This window comes from Oculina patagonica, chromosome 14 (assembly GCF_052425735.1).
Source record: "Oculina patagonica isolate OP01 chromosome 14, crgOcupat, whole genome shotgun sequence".
Lineage (NCBI taxonomy): Eukaryota > Metazoa > Cnidaria > Anthozoa > Scleractinia > Oculinidae > Oculina > Oculina patagonica.
Genome location: NC_135771.1, coordinates 3,975,705 through 3,991,440, shown reverse-complemented (window position 1 = coordinate 3,991,440; position 15,736 = coordinate 3,975,705). Strand labels below are relative to the sequence as shown.

At 40.5% G+C, this 15,736-nt stretch overlaps 4 protein-coding genes and 1 pseudogene across 4 annotated transcripts; 3 read left to right on the top strand and 2 right to left on the bottom strand.

Annotated features, from left to right (window-relative positions):
* Positions 1-1,833: 1,833 nt before the first annotated feature.
* On the bottom strand, positions 1,834-2,293 carry LOC144638350 (histone H2B pseudogene; annotated as a pseudogene).
* Positions 2,294-2,578: 285 nt separating this feature from the next.
* On the top strand, positions 2,579-3,001 carry LOC144638343 (histone H2A-like). The gene has a single exon (XM_078497571.1). The coding sequence runs from the start codon at positions 2,587-2,589 to the stop codon at positions 2,965-2,967; it is 381 nt and encodes a 126-aa protein (XP_078353697.1). The 5' UTR covers positions 2,579-2,586; the 3' UTR covers positions 2,968-3,001.
* A 962-nt stretch (positions 3,002-3,963) lies between these two features.
* Positions 3,964-4,547, bottom strand: LOC144638365 (histone H4). Its single transcript, XM_078497588.1, has one exon. It carries the CDS (start codon positions 4,355-4,357, stop codon positions 4,046-4,048), a length of 312 nt encoding a protein of 103 aa, XP_078353714.1. The 5' UTR covers positions 4,358-4,547; the 3' UTR covers positions 3,964-4,045.
* Positions 4,548-4,838: 291 nt separating this feature from the next.
* On the top strand, positions 4,839-5,334 carry LOC144638485 (histone H3). The gene has a single exon (XM_078497682.1). The coding sequence runs from the start codon at positions 4,872-4,874 to the stop codon at positions 5,280-5,282; it is 411 nt and encodes a 136-aa protein (XP_078353808.1). The 5' UTR covers positions 4,839-4,871; the 3' UTR covers positions 5,283-5,334.
* A 1,546-nt stretch (positions 5,335-6,880) lies between these two features.
* LOC144638300 (histone H1-delta-like) lies at positions 6,881-7,963 on the top strand. The gene has a single exon (XM_078497528.1). It carries the CDS (start codon positions 6,921-6,923, stop codon positions 7,491-7,493), a length of 573 nt encoding a protein of 190 aa, XP_078353654.1. The 5' UTR covers positions 6,881-6,920; the 3' UTR covers positions 7,494-7,963.
* The last annotated feature ends 7,773 nt before the right edge of the window (positions 7,964-15,736 follow it).

Sequence of the window (15,736 nt, the reverse complement as noted above, 5' to 3'; positions counted from 1 at the left end):
TAATAACTTTTGAAAAATAAAATTCGAACTAACAACAGTAAACACAAGATTTGTCGATAAAAATTTACTGAACAACATTTAGACATGTAGATGCTCTGGGAAGCGCGTAGTTCAGTTTTGAGGTCTTCAGTTTTCCATAATCCAGTTTTATCTTGTTTCACGAGTAATATTTTCGCACAATGTTTTCAGTGCTTAGCTCAAAGTATTGTTAAAGAAAACCCTTTTTCACGAATTCGAACGAAATAATAAATAATTTGGCCGAGGCAAGCCTGGGACCAATACTGTTATGTCGAATGTTTTCAACAGCTAATAGTTTTAGACTTCTTTTTCTAAAGACGTGTAGTTTCTGTAATCTAGGGGGATTGGTAGTCATAGCAGTAGTCTAAGGGGAAGTTCGTGTGGACTTGGAAAAACAATGAAACACTTGACTGCTCGAGTTGGTGAGATTGGAGAATATGAGTAATAGGGCGGAGTAAGGGGCAACAGATAACATGGCGGGGAATGGGGCTGGATAAGAGTAACACGAGATAGATTGAGGGGGAGACGGAACGTGGAGAACATTGGGGAGTTTTAATATTTAATGGGAGGCGCGGTGGCCTAATGGTTAGTGCGCTGGACTCCGGATCGGGTGATTGTGTTCTTGGGCAAGACACTTTACTCTCATAGTGCCTTTCTTCACCCAGGGCCCAGTCGTTCAAGGGGTGGATAACGCTATCCACCGGATAAATCGCTATCCATTGGATAACTGCCTTAAAACCTACTTCGCTATCCACTGGATAGTGATTTATCCGGTGGATAGCGTTATCCACCCTTTGAAAAACTGGGGCCAGGTGTATAAATGTAACACTGCGATGGTCTAGCATCCCATCCTGGTGGAGTAGAAATATTCCTAGTCGATTATTAAATGCTACAGAAACCGGGATAAGCTCTGGCTGTATGCAGCCACTTTGCTCGACGCAGACTAAAATGTTAACGGTTGATATTGGGAGATAATAACGGGTGGGGGTTTGGAGTAAGTGAATAGGAATAAGAGGGTAGTGTAGAAGTGGGGAAACAGGAAAACTAATAAGGTAAAACCAAATGCAAGGCTGAATCCTTCACAGCTAAAAAGGATAATTTTATTGCCCAATATACTGGTTATACAAAACTAACCTTCTTCAGGGGCTGCAACTAGGAAGGGTTAAGTTAGAGTGGGGGGGGGGGGGAGGGAGTGGGGGTATAAAATTTGGCAATTACAACATGAGTTTGAAGAATGAGTTAAGCCGAGTGAAGGAAATCTACGCTGGCTTGAATTTATTATGAACAGAAAATTTAAAAAACAAGTCTTGAAATCAAATATCATTAACCGGTTTTGTTCGGCTACTGGCTTCCACTTCCTTTTAGCGCTAAAAAAAAGCGATCCGGTCTGAGCTTAATTTTTATCCAGTTTATAATTTTTTATCCTAATTGTATCAAGTATAGTGTCTTCAGTTTTAATGTTTTCGCTTATATCACGTGGTAACTTTTGAAATGTATTTATAAATTGCAATAACAACACATTACACAAATTAATTTTCGGCAAAATTTTAAATTTCGTGTTCTTCCGACTGGCCTGTTTCTCGCGTTCGGTCAACCGGGAAGCAGCGTGTAAAACAGGATTAGCGCAGAGAACGCCGAGTGTAAAGACCAGGGGCTTGGGGCGAGGGAGACATAAATGCCTTCATCAGTTCTTATCGGAAAGCGATTAGCCATCTCTATGTTGCAAAAGACTTGAAGAATTATTAAAAACCTGAACTAAATGACTAGCTTGGGCCTCTTAGAGAACAAACTGTATTGGTCATTGACTTTTATAAGATTTGGTGGCTCCTAAAAGAGCCGTTTGTTTTGGCGGGAAACCCACAAAGTGAGTTTACTTGCTGCTGGTGTACTTGGTCACAGCCTTGGTTCCTTCACTGACGGCGTGTTTGGCCAGTTCACCGGGCAGAAGCAGCCTGATGGCGGTCTGGATCTCGCGGGAGCTGATGGTTGATTTCTTGTTGTAGTGGGCAAGGCGGGAAGCTTCGGTGGCGATGCGCTCGAAGATGTCGTTGACGAACGAGTTCATGATGCCCATGGCTTTGCTGGAGATACCAGTGTCAGGGTGAACTTGCTTCAACACCTTGTAGATGTAGATAGCATAGCTTTCCTTTCTCTTTCCCCTTCTCTTCTTCTTTTCACCAGCCGCGGCCTTTGCCTTACCGGCTTTCTTCTCGCCTTTCTTTCCTGCAACTTTGGGTGCCATGTCTGTAGATCAGAAATGAATGCCTGACAACTCGATGAATCTTGTATTTATAGTAGAGTGACTAAAAGATCAATTAACATACGGATCGAAATTTGTGCTCACTGATTGGTCAGCCTTACATGCTATTTTAATACTGTACTAACCCTCGAGGTCAATATTCTATTGTATGTTTGACAATACAAAGGTTCTTTGAAATGCTATCAATCAACAAAGTTTTGATTGGTGCTTTTCGATCCTTCTTGCATAAAAAATAAGCTATAAATTTCAAGGTCTTCATCATTTTATCTAATCTTCTACATATTTCGTGAAGGCAATCCAAACACAACATGTCTGGTCGCGGTAAAGGAAAAGCTAAGGGCACCAAGTCCAAGACCCGCTCATCCCGAGCAGGGCTTCAGTTCCCAGTTGGTCGTATCCATCGTCTTCTCCGCAAAGGCAACTATGGAGAGCGTGTTGGCGCCGGTGCTCCAGTGTACTTGGCTGCTGTGCTTGAGTATTTGAGCGCTGAGATCCTCGAGTTGGCGGGCAATGCTGCTCGTGACAACAAGAAGACAAGAATCATCCCCCGTCACCTTCAGCTGGCTGTGCGCAATGACGAGGAGTTGAACAAACTGCTCGCCGGTGTCACCATCGCACAGGGAGGCGTTCTTCCCAACATCCAGGCTGTACTTCTGCCCAAGAAGACCGAGAAGAAATCAAAAGCTTAAATAAGCTTTTATCTACAAAAACGGCTCTTTTAGGAGCCACCAAATATTATAAAAGTCACGATCAACAAAAACATTTTCTTCATTTTTAACTTTAATTTCTTTAGATCGCACAGGCTTATTAGCAATGATCCTGAAATCTTTAATTCGAATGATCGAGTCTTTCTGCCTTGTCATCCACACAGTTCTAAGCAAACGTTTAGAACTGCCGTCTTTTCTTATGCGGCAGTGCAAAAGTAGAGTCCTACCCCAATTTTACTGTCTTTTTTCTCGTCGTTTTACCGCTCGCAAGGTAGAGTCGGTTTTAACTTGTTCTTTCCCGCCGTTTAAATATCCAACTTATTATTTATTCAGTTCTCGTGTCAACATTGTCTTAACAAATGCAAATTGAAATTCAGTTCGCTTTTATTCTTTATCATGCTAATATAGTTCACGCGACAGTGCGCGCGGATGCGCTAATGTTTGAAAAGGCGCCTAACTTAAAATTCGATAGCACTGTTTGGTTCTAACGAACTTGCTTGCCACCAAAAAGTTCTAACTTAGACGTTCCAATTTTTTAAGTCCATTGAAATAAACGGCGTCAGACAATTTGTTCACTTAAGTGATGAAAACTATACCAAAATCTTGCACTTCTAGATTTTCGTTCGAAAAGACAATAGCTTGTAACACCAAATCAGGACAAAATATCTTATGCTATTGGAATATGTTTGGAGCAAAGGGTGCATGGTATTCCTTAAGTGCAGGTGAATTTGTGCGTGATGCCATTAAGATCAAATACTTGTTCATCGTAGCGGAGGTTGTAAAACTGTGACAGTAGAACTGTTGGAATACCTCTTTAGAAATGCGCGTCTAAGGTTTGCGTAGGAGTTAGTTTTATTCTTTGCGTTTCGAACTTACCACTGATTGGAGTTATTTCAAAAATTATTTGCAGGAGAGAACACTGACTTCCTTTGTTGCCTTTCCATGACAGCATATAACGTTAACGAAGCCGGATTATTGGGAAACACAATTTTATTGATCATGACTTTTGAGAGATTTGGTGGCTCCTAAAGGAGCCGTTTGTTTGTGTTGGCAGTGCAGTCTAACCGCCAAATCCGTACAGAGTACGGCCTTGTCGTTTCAGAGCGTACACCACATCCATGGCTGTCACAGTCTTTCTCTTGGCGTGCTCGGTGTACGTCACAGCATCACGGATCACGTTCTCAAGGAAAACTTTGAGAACACCACGAGTCTCCTCGTAGATCAGACCAGAGATTCGCTTGACACCGCCACGGCGAGCAAGACGACGAATGGCTGGCTTGGTGATGCCTTGGATGTTATCACGAAGGATCTTTCGGTGACGCTTGGCGCCTCCTTTTCCTAGACCTTTGCCTCCTTTACCGCGACCAGACATGTTGTTTGCTACTAAAGTAACTAATAACTGACTGAACCGCCGTTTCTTCTATTTATAGGCAGATGAACGACCTCTCAGGAAACGTAGAATTATTTCCATTGGTCGAACAAAGATAACAGAGACCACATCATGCATATTTCATTATTCCTTTATTAACCGATCAAAAAACGCGTGGTCTGGGCGCCACAAACGGTTTTTGGCTCAATCAGCTAAGAGATGTTTAAAAACAGACAAACTTTCCCCTCTTATGAAAAAGTATAAAAAGAGAGACTAAGACGCTTGTATAGCTTTCCTAAAAATAAACCATCAATGAGTGTTTCACGGATATCATGGAAAAATGCCTTCGTCGGATCGAATTGTGAATATAAATTTTGTATAGTATGTTTGTCAACCAATGAAATCGCTCCCTTTTCAACCAATCAACGTTAAGCCCGCCAAGGTATAAATTGTTTTATGAACGCGCCGAACACTAAACGGAAAATAGTTCTTGTTCTATATTCTCGTGAATTTCGAAATGGCTCGTACAAAGCAAACTGCACGTAAATCAACTGGTGGAAAAGCTCCACGAAAACAGCTCGCCACAAAGGCTGCTCGTAAGAGCGCTCCTGCCACCGGTGGAGTCAAAAAACCTCATCGTTACAGGCCTGGTACAGTCGCTCTTCGTGAGATCCGTCGTTACCAGAAATCCACCGAGCTGCTGATCCGCAAGCTGCCCTTCCAGCGTCTTGTGCGAGAAATCGCTCAGGATTTCAAGACCGATCTGCGTTTCCAGAGCTCCGCTGTGATGGCTCTTCAAGAAGCTAGCGAGGCTTACCTTGTTGGTCTGTTTGAAGACACCAACTTGTGCGCCATCCACGCCAAGCGCGTCACCATCATGCCCAAGGACATTCAGTTGGCCCGCCGAATCCGCGGAGAGCGAGCATAAGTGGATTACATCCCTCACAAAGCAACGGCTCCTTTAGGAGCCACCAAATCAATAAAAGCAATGACCAACATAAACTGAAACTTTTCCCATTCCCCTATTGTTGTTGTTGTTGATAAAGGCTGACCCCTTACATTATCTTTACCGTAACAATTTCCTTGCTTATTCTCCTTTTTGTGGAAATGCTTTAGCAATCTGTTTTCTCAATGATCAAAATGCTGTAGCAATACCTTTTGAGTTAAAAAGCAGAACTTCTAACAACCTTTGTATGCGAAGAAAGTTTTGCGGTAAATGTTTCGCCATTTTGCTTCTATTCAACTCGAGCGCGTGCACCCGAATTGGTACTGTCTTTCTGCAAGTTAATATCTGTGAAACGCTTTTATAAGTCGTTTTCTCTGGCTCTTTCAGTTGTAAGAAAGTAAACACAATTTATTTCTCTATTTGTGAGTTATTTCCCTCTTTCAGTTCTCACTCTACTGATCTGGGAGTAATTTCATTAAGAAATTTTTGGCGCCACGTTCAGTGATGGACGCGATCAGGTTTCAGTAAATGTCGCCGGTAGGCAAAAGCTCTCAAAGTAGAGAAAAAAAAGTAAGATAAAAAGTTGACGAATAATATGCTGTTTATCTGTACATTTGAGGCATTTTCGAAGTTTAATACTATTAATGAAAAGTTTTTTACTCTTAGCGTGGTGATCAGTAGCGTAACGAAATTTGGCGCTTGATATATGCAAATAAACGCGTTTGAATTAACCTTCTTTACTAAATTTCTAATCATTTCTTTTCAAGTCCTGAAAGTTCTGCTTCATTATTAAAGTTTTCTAAATACAAATAACGATTTAAGAACTGAATAAGATGCCTATAACAGTCGAAAAGAACAGCTTGAAAAATGAATTTGCGTTATTCATTGTGCGCGCGTCATGAAAACCTTGTGTAGTTATTGTGTTACGTTATCTAATTACATTGCTGTTTCTCTTTACTAAATTGTAGCATTGTAACTTTCAGTGTAGATCTACTTTTCTCATGTTTAATACTCTGCGTTTCTTTGGGAAATGTTTGATTTTCATCAACTCCGGCAACACATACGCCAAGACCTATTTGGTTGGATGAATAATAAGAATAGTCGGTGACTTGAAACTGGCGAAGTTAGGAGTTTGTCTTTGTTATTGAAGCATAAGCGAACTTTAGCAATTGAAACTTTGGCGTAAGGCCAAATTTTCTAACCATAACTTAAGCTTTAAGAGTTCTTCTTTCATAAATTCCTATATAATTTGAAGAATAATAAACTTAACAAGAATAAATTCGCTACAAAGACAAAATGTTCTTTACAATCTGACTGTTTTGAAAACTTTCAAGCTTTCTTTTTCCTTCTTCGCCAGCCTTTGTTCTAATATGTTCTGTTTTTTCAGCTAAAGCAATATCCCCGCTTCAAAATGTAAGGCTAAGATTGAATAAATCTCAGTGGTAGGCATTTTTTATTGGACAAAACGCAAAGCAAAATAGCACAAAATAAGAGGATGCCATTTTCTCTAGCATTGTTTCCTCGGTGGTCCGCATCCGATGCATATAATTTACTTGCGCATTTTCCAATGGACATTTTGAGTCTTTAGTCCGAAGTGATTAAGTCTTCTAAAGTTGCAACATGTCCGAAGCAGCAAAGTCCCCAGCTAAGAAGCCGGCAAAAAAGCCGGCAAAACCAGCCGAACATCCAACTTATATAGAGATGATCAAGGCTGCTATTGCAGCGCTGAAGGAGCGAAACGGTTCTTCCCGCCAAGCCATCGAGAAATACATCAAAGCCAACTACAAGGTTGGTGATAACGTAGGCTCGCACTTGAAGTTGGCCTTGAAGAGAGGCGCTGACAAAGGAGTACTTGTGCACACCAAGGGAGTTGGTGCTTCAGGTTCCTTCAAGTTGCCCAAGGTGGATCCGACAAAGAAGGAAAAGAAACCGAAGAAGAAGCCCGCTGCAAAGAAGAAGCCCGCCGCCAAACCAAAGAAGCCCGCCGCCAAGAAGGCAGCGAAGAAACCAGCGGCAAAGAAGGCTGCAAAGAAACCCGCGGCTAAAAAACCAGCAGCAAAGAAACCCGCAGCTAAAAAACCAGCAGCGAAGAAGCCCGCAGCTAAAAAGCCCGCCAAGAAAGCGGCCAAGAAACCCGCAGCGAAAAAGCCCGCCAAGAAGGCCGCAGCTAAGAAAGCCCCAGCTAAGAAGTGAAGTGCGGCCGTTCTACAATTAACAAAAAGGCTCCTTTAGGAGCCACCACATACAAAAAAGTAATGATCAACGTAATAAACATTTTCAATACTTAATTTTTCCGACAAATCTTGTAGTTTTTTGTGCAGACGGTCTAAGGTATTATCGTCCTCTCACGAGTCCTTCCCCTAGAGATTCAAGTCAGTAGTTTAATTTGAAGACCTCACTAGCTCTCGTTACTCTTGTTCCCAGCTCTTCCGTTTTTTTCACTTGTGTGATAATCGATCCTCGGAGGTAGCGATTACTGCTCGGTTTACTTCATATCGCCCCGACTTACTGCCCTTGGGTTTTCTCTTTGAAGCTCTCTGGCCAAATCACTAATTATTTATGAGACGGCAATTACTGTACTCTAATTTTATTTCGAATATTTTGTGTAAATAGTTTTTGTAAGGCAAGAGTACACGAAATAAAGATTGTTGCTGTTGTTATAAGTGATCAGTGTTGTTGTATTGAGTCTATTGAGGCATGAAGTTGCGGTCTCAATCTCCGCTTGATTATCAGTTGATTGGCTACGACTCACAGAAGCGGTGGAGCGCTTTGTAACGTGGGAGGGGTGGAGGGCTTAGACTGACCTTAATACTCGGCAGGTTTTCATATTTGGAGAAACTTTTTCCCGATCTAGCAACTTTCTGTTTTCTGGGTAGTTTCTAGACCGAAGATTTCCGAGGATTCTCCGTTAGTTGTTCGAAGGCCATACGAACGTTTCCGATCGTTTTTCGAAGTTAAACGAAGTTTCCCGAAGACATGATGTCAAACTCACCGTGACGAGACGGAATATCTTAACATACCAATTTTACGCTGCGCTTACGATATTTCCAGCACCAAAACGAGCAGAATGACTGAACCTCGTAAAGTTTCGCTTTTTTGGGGGGTGGGGTGGGGGGGGGCTACAGCCCCTTTACCCCTGCTCTGCTGCCTATGACTCAGGAAATGTGAAACTGCAAAGCTGATCGAACTGCGTAGAAAACTTTATGCGGCAGAGACATGATAGAAACCAATCTGAGAGTCAACAATGTATAACTGTAGACAGCTGTTTCAGACTCTTTAGTCCAGAATGTGCGGCCAACACGAGTAAAGAGTCCGAAACAGCTGTCTACAGTTATGAATAAAGAAAAAATTGCAAGGCCGATTGAACGGTTTGGGACTGTATTGAAATTCCAATATTTCGGAAGGCACGGCCTTCCTTCTTCAGGGTTTACAAAGAATGACTCTAAAGTCTTTGTCCGCAGACTTGATGACAATGTCACTACGTCTACAGTTATGCATTCTTGACTCTTGGATTGGTCTCTATCATGTCTCTGCCGCATTAAGTCTTCTACGCAGTTCCATCAGCCTTGCAGTTTCACGTTTCATCTTTTTCATTTGTTGGCTGATTAGGTCTTTTATGGTCTTTTATAGATCCTGCGCACACTAGCAGCATTTTGTTCGCGGCCCAGTGCAGTTTATTTGTATGACTCAGGAGCTCATCATAAGTAATGGGCACCTGCTTTCACCAGGCAAGAAGGCCTATGACCCTTGGGCTCATGCAGGAACCCTGATTACCCACTTTATTCTCAGAAAATTACCTTAAAACTAATGCATGGCATTTAAGGAGAGTGATAAAGGGAAGGGTGGCGTCTAGATCATGTTTCACGCAATACAGTTTAGCCTACAGAACAGGCGGTTTACTTTGCGGGTTGAAGCGCGAAGTGCTAGTTTTATTTAGCGGTCGTCAAGTCGCGCTTCGCGCGACCTCGCAATAACTCCGCAAAAAATAAACCGCCTGTTCTGCAGGCTATGCAATATTTAATAATAAGATAGTCATTTCTCGAAGCCAAGATAAAACGTGTTAAATTACCCACTAGAGTAGAGTGATCACTAAACCCACACGTAGCCTTGTCATTGCCTTGTTTTCGAACGCTTTCTGGATAATTTTTTGGATGGAAGAAAGAATCATGGGGCGTTTTCCATTTGCAAAAAAAATTCCGAGAATTTCCTTTGGAAATTTCCCATCGGGAAGAGCGCGTTCCATTTAGACACCCAACCTCGTCCCCAGGGCTATCCGCGTGGTACCCCCCGACGAATGGCCCTGGTGCAGGCTGCAAAAATCTCCAGAAATCTTGGAGATTGCCTCGTTTCTAAGTTGTCGCATGAGGTATGGGTCGAGTTCTTGCTTTAAAAAAAATGGCGGCCATACCCCTTCTTCGAGCCTTGAACTTTGCAGTGGAGAGAAGCAATATTTTTGTGTTAGTAGAAAGTTCGTGCTCTAGAAGCAGTATATTTAGGTCGGGATATTCTCTGAGTGTTACCGACCAGTTTTGATTTAAGTCCTGATTTGAATTGGTTGCTATAGTACGAATGGTTTCAGTTGTGAGGAGTCGAGGTGAATATTGCGAAGAGAGACTAACTCCAAATCATACCAAATCGCTCATTGAAAAGGGACTTCCTTTTGCTGTCCTGTGAAGTGGAAAGGTCGAGTTAGCAGGACAAGATGAACGCAGCTTGAGTGATTCGATTTCGAGTGATGAAGAAGTTCACGTTGAATTCGATCTACTTGTTCAGAGAAATTAAGGGTGAGTTGCGTGTGCTGTTTGCACATCCAGAGGCGTTCGTCGCTTCAAAGCAAGGGAGGTCCCTGCTCCAATCTCAGGTCTTTCAGACCATAGTGGTTGCTTGTGTTGTTGAGAAAGCACATTGTATTGATAATTGGCGAGCATTGAAATAAATTTTGTTTACAAACGATCTTGGACTACATTTGTTTTTGTGTGAAGCTTAATGCCACAAGAAAAATCGATATAGGCCCCGAGAACATAAAATTTAAAAAATAGGCATTCCTACAATCTTATGAAATCACTATGATAATGATCAACATAGGCCTGCATTTTTTATATTAATGCTCTTCGTTGTCATAAATCTCCTACATTCACACTAAATGAATGCCATGCACTCTTCAGTTCGTACAGGAACCCATTATTTTCAATCAATCACTGAATTTTAACAAAATGATACGGCAGCGCAGGCCTTATTTTCTGACCAAATGTGTTAGCAAGTGACAAACCTCTATATATCTCATGATCTGTCAAAGAGGTTGCAGGTTACAGCCTGCCAAGGTTTTCAATGAAATTAAAAGTACCTGGGAGCTATTTAATTAAGGAACTTCTCTGTAAAAATTATTGAGAGTACTAGGTTGCAGGTTGAACTGAGAATACTGAAAAAACTGGCTTTCTAAACTGGCTTTCTAATTAGGCCCTTACAATTATGAAAGATGAACTGGGGTAATTATCATGATGTACACAAGACAGGAAACCAAATATCAAACGGCTTTGAAAGTTTTTATAAATGGAAAAGAAAATTCAATGCCCAACAAGTTCATGAAGTGTTTTAATTAGTAACAAAAAGACAGAGACCAGTGTTCACTTACTGATAAGAATAAAATTTGATTTTTTTATCTCATTCTGACTGCTGACCATTATGTTTTGTACAAGTTAATGGGGGTAGTTCACTCTAGCCCACTCCTCTTGACAGCTTCATGCAAAGTTCAGTGTGTTATATTTCAAGATATTTTTGTGCCACAAGTTGTTCATGTGATTCTGAAAAAGAGTCACAGTACTATGTGTCTTGGTACAATAACCTGCAGGACAACACTATTTATACATTTTAGTTTTATCTTGGATAACAGCTTTTACATGGGAATTAAGTTCCCCCTGCTTTTATCCTTCCACTAGTAGTTATTATATATTTTATTATTTTTAATTGTAAATATTTATTTTTATGGGGAATCTTTTAAATAAATAAATAACACAAAAACGAACCAATAAAGTGTGTAAGCAAATTGGTATCTATTTTTATGCAACCAGGTTATTTTAGCTGAAATGACTGAATGCAGTTTGGGGGGAAGGGGTAAGACATGAACAACAAACCAATATTCACAACTTTTTATTTTATGCCATCTTTACTTGTTAAGTCTTTCCCATATTACTCAGTGGGTGTTACAAAAAGAATTACAATGTAGTACTTGGAGTATCATTTGGTCAAATCACCTACTTTAGATACTTTTGGACATTTACCCTTCACAGCAAGTAAAGAAGTCCATTGCATAATCTTACAGTTTTACAGGCTTCAAACGAGGTCATGAATCTTGGTTTTAAATTATTTCTAACAAAGAGACCGACCATTATTTATGCAGAGGGGGGAAGGAAAAAAGAAGGAGGGTCAAGGCTATTATATACAGGAGGTCAAGGCTATTTTAAGAGGGGGGCTTAAAACAGTTAAATGGTAAAGTGAAATGTCAGTAATGCTAAATTTTACAATTTTATGCTAATTCTATTGTTTTCTTTTTTTTAAACTCCACCATTATGTACAACTTAGTGATTTGTATTTTAAAGAAATACTGTTTGCACTCTAAACTCCATTGTTATCTCAAATTTTAGTTACTGAAAGGGTTAGGGTTTAGGGTTAGGGTTATTTATAATTATCTGCTAATATTTGGTTTGACTGAAATTATTTTCTTTTAACAAAATGATTGTCACTGCAATAGCCCAAGAAGTAATTAAACATGATATAACAACAAGAAAGAAGTCCTTTTTAATACAACTGTAGGAAAATAATTGGAAAAAAAACTATATTTTGCATGGTTATTACATTTGTGTTCGCCATGAAAGCATAATTTGTAATATCTGTCACTTTTCCAAAGTTTAGAAAACTAATCATTTTTTAATTGTATGTAACATGCATTTAAATAAGAGGAGATATAAGGTGAGGGAGGAGGGGGCATCACATAAATTTTGAATAAAGATGGGGGGTCACTTGCTACTTACATGACCTAGAGGGGGGCCTTACAGAAATTTTTGATCTTTCTAACATATTTTTCCCTCCCCCTTCCCTCTACAAAAATAATGACCGGTCCCTAATACTGTTAGGGAGACATTCTAAAAAATTGTTTACCACAAGATGTCTTCCAAATTGAACTTGCTATCATGGTTACAATAAATTAACTCACTACAACACATTTTTATATGGAATATGTTATTTTTAGGCCTTATTTTGAATAGAATAGAATGGTAGTGGCCTGTCATCTTACAATTTTTTTATGTTATGTTTATATTAGCTGACTGATGTTAAACTGATCTTTTTAAACCAACAATTGACAGCTGTGACTACTCTTTTTCTTGTAAACTAGTGTTCAAATGAGGGGACGCAGTCCAGAGGACTACCACTAAACTCACCAGTAACCAAGAGACAAGGCGTTTCTAATAATACCTCTCTTTATTGCTTAATTTACGGATAAATACATGCATTAAGTCAATAAATACACTCTGATGGTTAATTTTGCCAAGTACTTGTGGTCCAGCTGCATCTGCAAAATATTAAATGCAAAATACATCACCAAATATAAATAAATAAAATATGCTATGAACCGCAAAGCAAAAATAGTTCTGTGCATTCGAAAGGAACGAATTTCGTTCGTATATGATTTCTCTTCCAGCAGCATTTTAACCACCTGTTAAGGATTAGGAAGAACTCCAAAGCCAGTGTTTTTAAAAGCCGATTACCACATCAAAAATTCGTGATTTTGATATTCAAAGAAGTTCTTGCCCTTTCAAATTGAGTCAGCCTACGAAGCAGACCTACGAGCGAATATCGCGGAATCAAATGCTGATATTTTTCTTTTGATAAGGTCCATGTAAACAAAATTTGGCAGACCTAAACTTTAACTCATCTTCAACTAATCAGCAGTTTTTCTTTTCCAGTGGACAACATTTCTGTTATTTCTAAAGGCTGACAAACTTGTGGTTTCTAAAGCTGAATTGGGAAATTGAAATTGTACCATCAGGCACCGTTCCGACTTGGATTAATCGGTGGTACACCTTGAAAACGTCTAAAACTCTGCCAACGTAAAGTATACAAGTGGAACTTCCACTAGCTGATCAGAATTCAAAATTGCGAAACAGTAAAATATAATCAGATTTTATGAACACCAAACGCTCGAGCTCTTGACAATAGAAAATGTTTTTGGCATTTTTGTCGAGTGATACTGTCAATTTGTGAGCACAAGATACACAATTTTAGGCGATACTTGCGAGGCCAATTAAATAAAACTTAATTAAGTTAAAACTACAGGAGCCAGTTAAAAATTTAACTTACCCGTAAAACAAACTTCTCTTGGTTTCGTTCCTACGTATGGCGTGGGAATTTCGTCTCAACTCTTTTTCATCTTGATTATTGTTAACACAAAAAAGCGAACGGCATTATCGGCGCTTAAAACAAAATTGGGTTGCGATCCCAAACGAAGTTCTCTTACTTCAGCTTGAATTACTCTTCTCATTGAAGCATTTGTCGTAACTTTTTGTCATATCTGCGCGGAATCTTTTCCGAAGTTGAAGTCAAAACACCTTGGAAGCTTCCCGCGTCGCAAGGACAATTTGGATAGCCAATCCTCGGCCACAATATATTTTACACACCATCCGATACCATCTACCAATCACCAAACTCGATATATCACCCTGCACCAGGGCTGTTTGTCGGGGGCACCACGCGGACAGTCCTGGGGACGAGGTTGTTAGACACCAATCTCATTCGTTCTCAGGCTCCTCTTTGTTGCCCTCGCGAATTTCCCGCGAAAATTCAAAATGGCGGCTCAGATGTTGAATTTCAGTTTTGCTTGAGTCTGCCAGATAATGCAGCTGGGCATGAGCTCGAAGAAAACTCGCTAAATCTTAATAAAACTAATCAGAAACCTCAAAATATGATTCGCATTCTTGGAAAACTTTACACTTACATAAGAAATGAACGTTTTACCAGTAAACTGACGGCACAACGAACAGCTGATTAAGCTTATATTTAGGCGAGCATAACTAAGACTAGCCTGCGAGCAGGCTCTCTATTCGTGAATATTGAACCCTTCGGCGCTCGAAGGGTTCAATATTCACGTTGCCCTCGCTTCGCTTGCCCAGCGGCTCGCTTGGCTCGCCGACTCGCGCCTTCGGCACTCGCGGGATCGCGCCTTCGGCGCTCGAAGGGTTCAATATTCACGTTGCCCCCGATAGAGAGCCTGCTCGCAGGCTAAACTAAGACGAAAATTCACGCGTAAAAATACAACAACCTGAATAAATAAGGTAAGTAACCAATTACCCGGTACTTATTACTTATAAGTGGTATTTCTCACCTGAAGTTGTACAGGCATGCTTTAAGAATTCATCTGTGTAAATCGTGCTAAACCCACATCCAGGACACATACCTAAATTAAGGATGGGCCGATACTCGATACCAAATATTCGATACATCGTTATTTTTACAATTTTGAAAAGTATCGATACTTTCGAAAAATATCGCACTTTCGATACGTTTTCGATACTGTACACGTGACCTGAGCCTGCGGTCTCCTGGTCAGCACCTGAGGTTTAAAAATGCAATTTTGCTCAAACAAAAATTGTTGTTCTTGTCAATATTGAATTTTTCTTGCCTTGACTTAATGTCCACACCAGGGTCCACACATTGCTGATGCAACAGTGAATCAAAAAGACCAGAAAGCAACATTCGTGGCTAACATCTATAATGCCAGGACTGTCTTTTGAATTCTTAGACGAATCACATGACATACCAATGACGTCAGGACGGAAATGACGTCATAATATCGATATCGAGATCGAGATCGAGAAAAAAGGCAAATATCGTATCGATATCGTATCGTTTTGAAAAACCTGTATCGGCCCATCCTTAACCTAAATGTCATCAGGCAAACACCGCGCCAAGGAGCATGGCACTAGTGGAACGAGGCGAATGGTGCAGGATTTTAGGGCTCTGGGGACATAGGATTTTTGAATTAATTCGAATTTTTTTGATTGGCTGTTTGGAACAAAGAATTCCTAAACGGAAGTCGAAAACGTAACGACTCTCTCATACATTCTTTTGAAACGTCATGACTGCATACATGAAGACCGGAAGTCTTAGAATCTAGGACTGGAAATCCTCTGTCCCCAGAGCCCTTTGTTTCCTCGTGCCAAGGCCTAGCCGGCTAAGAGAAACGAAAGGGCTATGGGGACGAGAATGAGCCGTCCTCTCGTCCCTAACCCCCCCCCCCCCCAGAGGACGCGAGGACGGCTGAATTTCAGACTAGATTTTCACGGTAAAAGAAGAATTATTTCTCGAGACACTCACATTTCTTGAGAAAAGACACAAGACTCATTTCGTACAGAAAGTCGATTTACTGCTTACGGCTTTGTAAC

Bases quoted from the DNA above. Each gene is read 5' to 3' on its own strand.
- LOC144638343 (XM_078497571.1), top strand. From the start codon at position 2,587: ATGTCTGGTCGCGGTAAAGGAAAAGCTAAGGGCACCAAGTCCAAGACC.
- LOC144638365 (XM_078497588.1), bottom strand. From the start codon at position 4,357: ATGTCTGGTCGCGGTAAAGGAGGCAAAGGTCTAGGAAAAGGAGGCGCC.
- LOC144638485 (XM_078497682.1), top strand. From the start codon at position 4,872: ATGGCTCGTACAAAGCAAACTGCACGTAAATCAACTGGTGGAAAAGCT.
- LOC144638300 (XM_078497528.1), top strand. From the start codon at position 6,921: ATGTCCGAAGCAGCAAAGTCCCCAGCTAAGAAGCCGGCAAAAAAGCCG.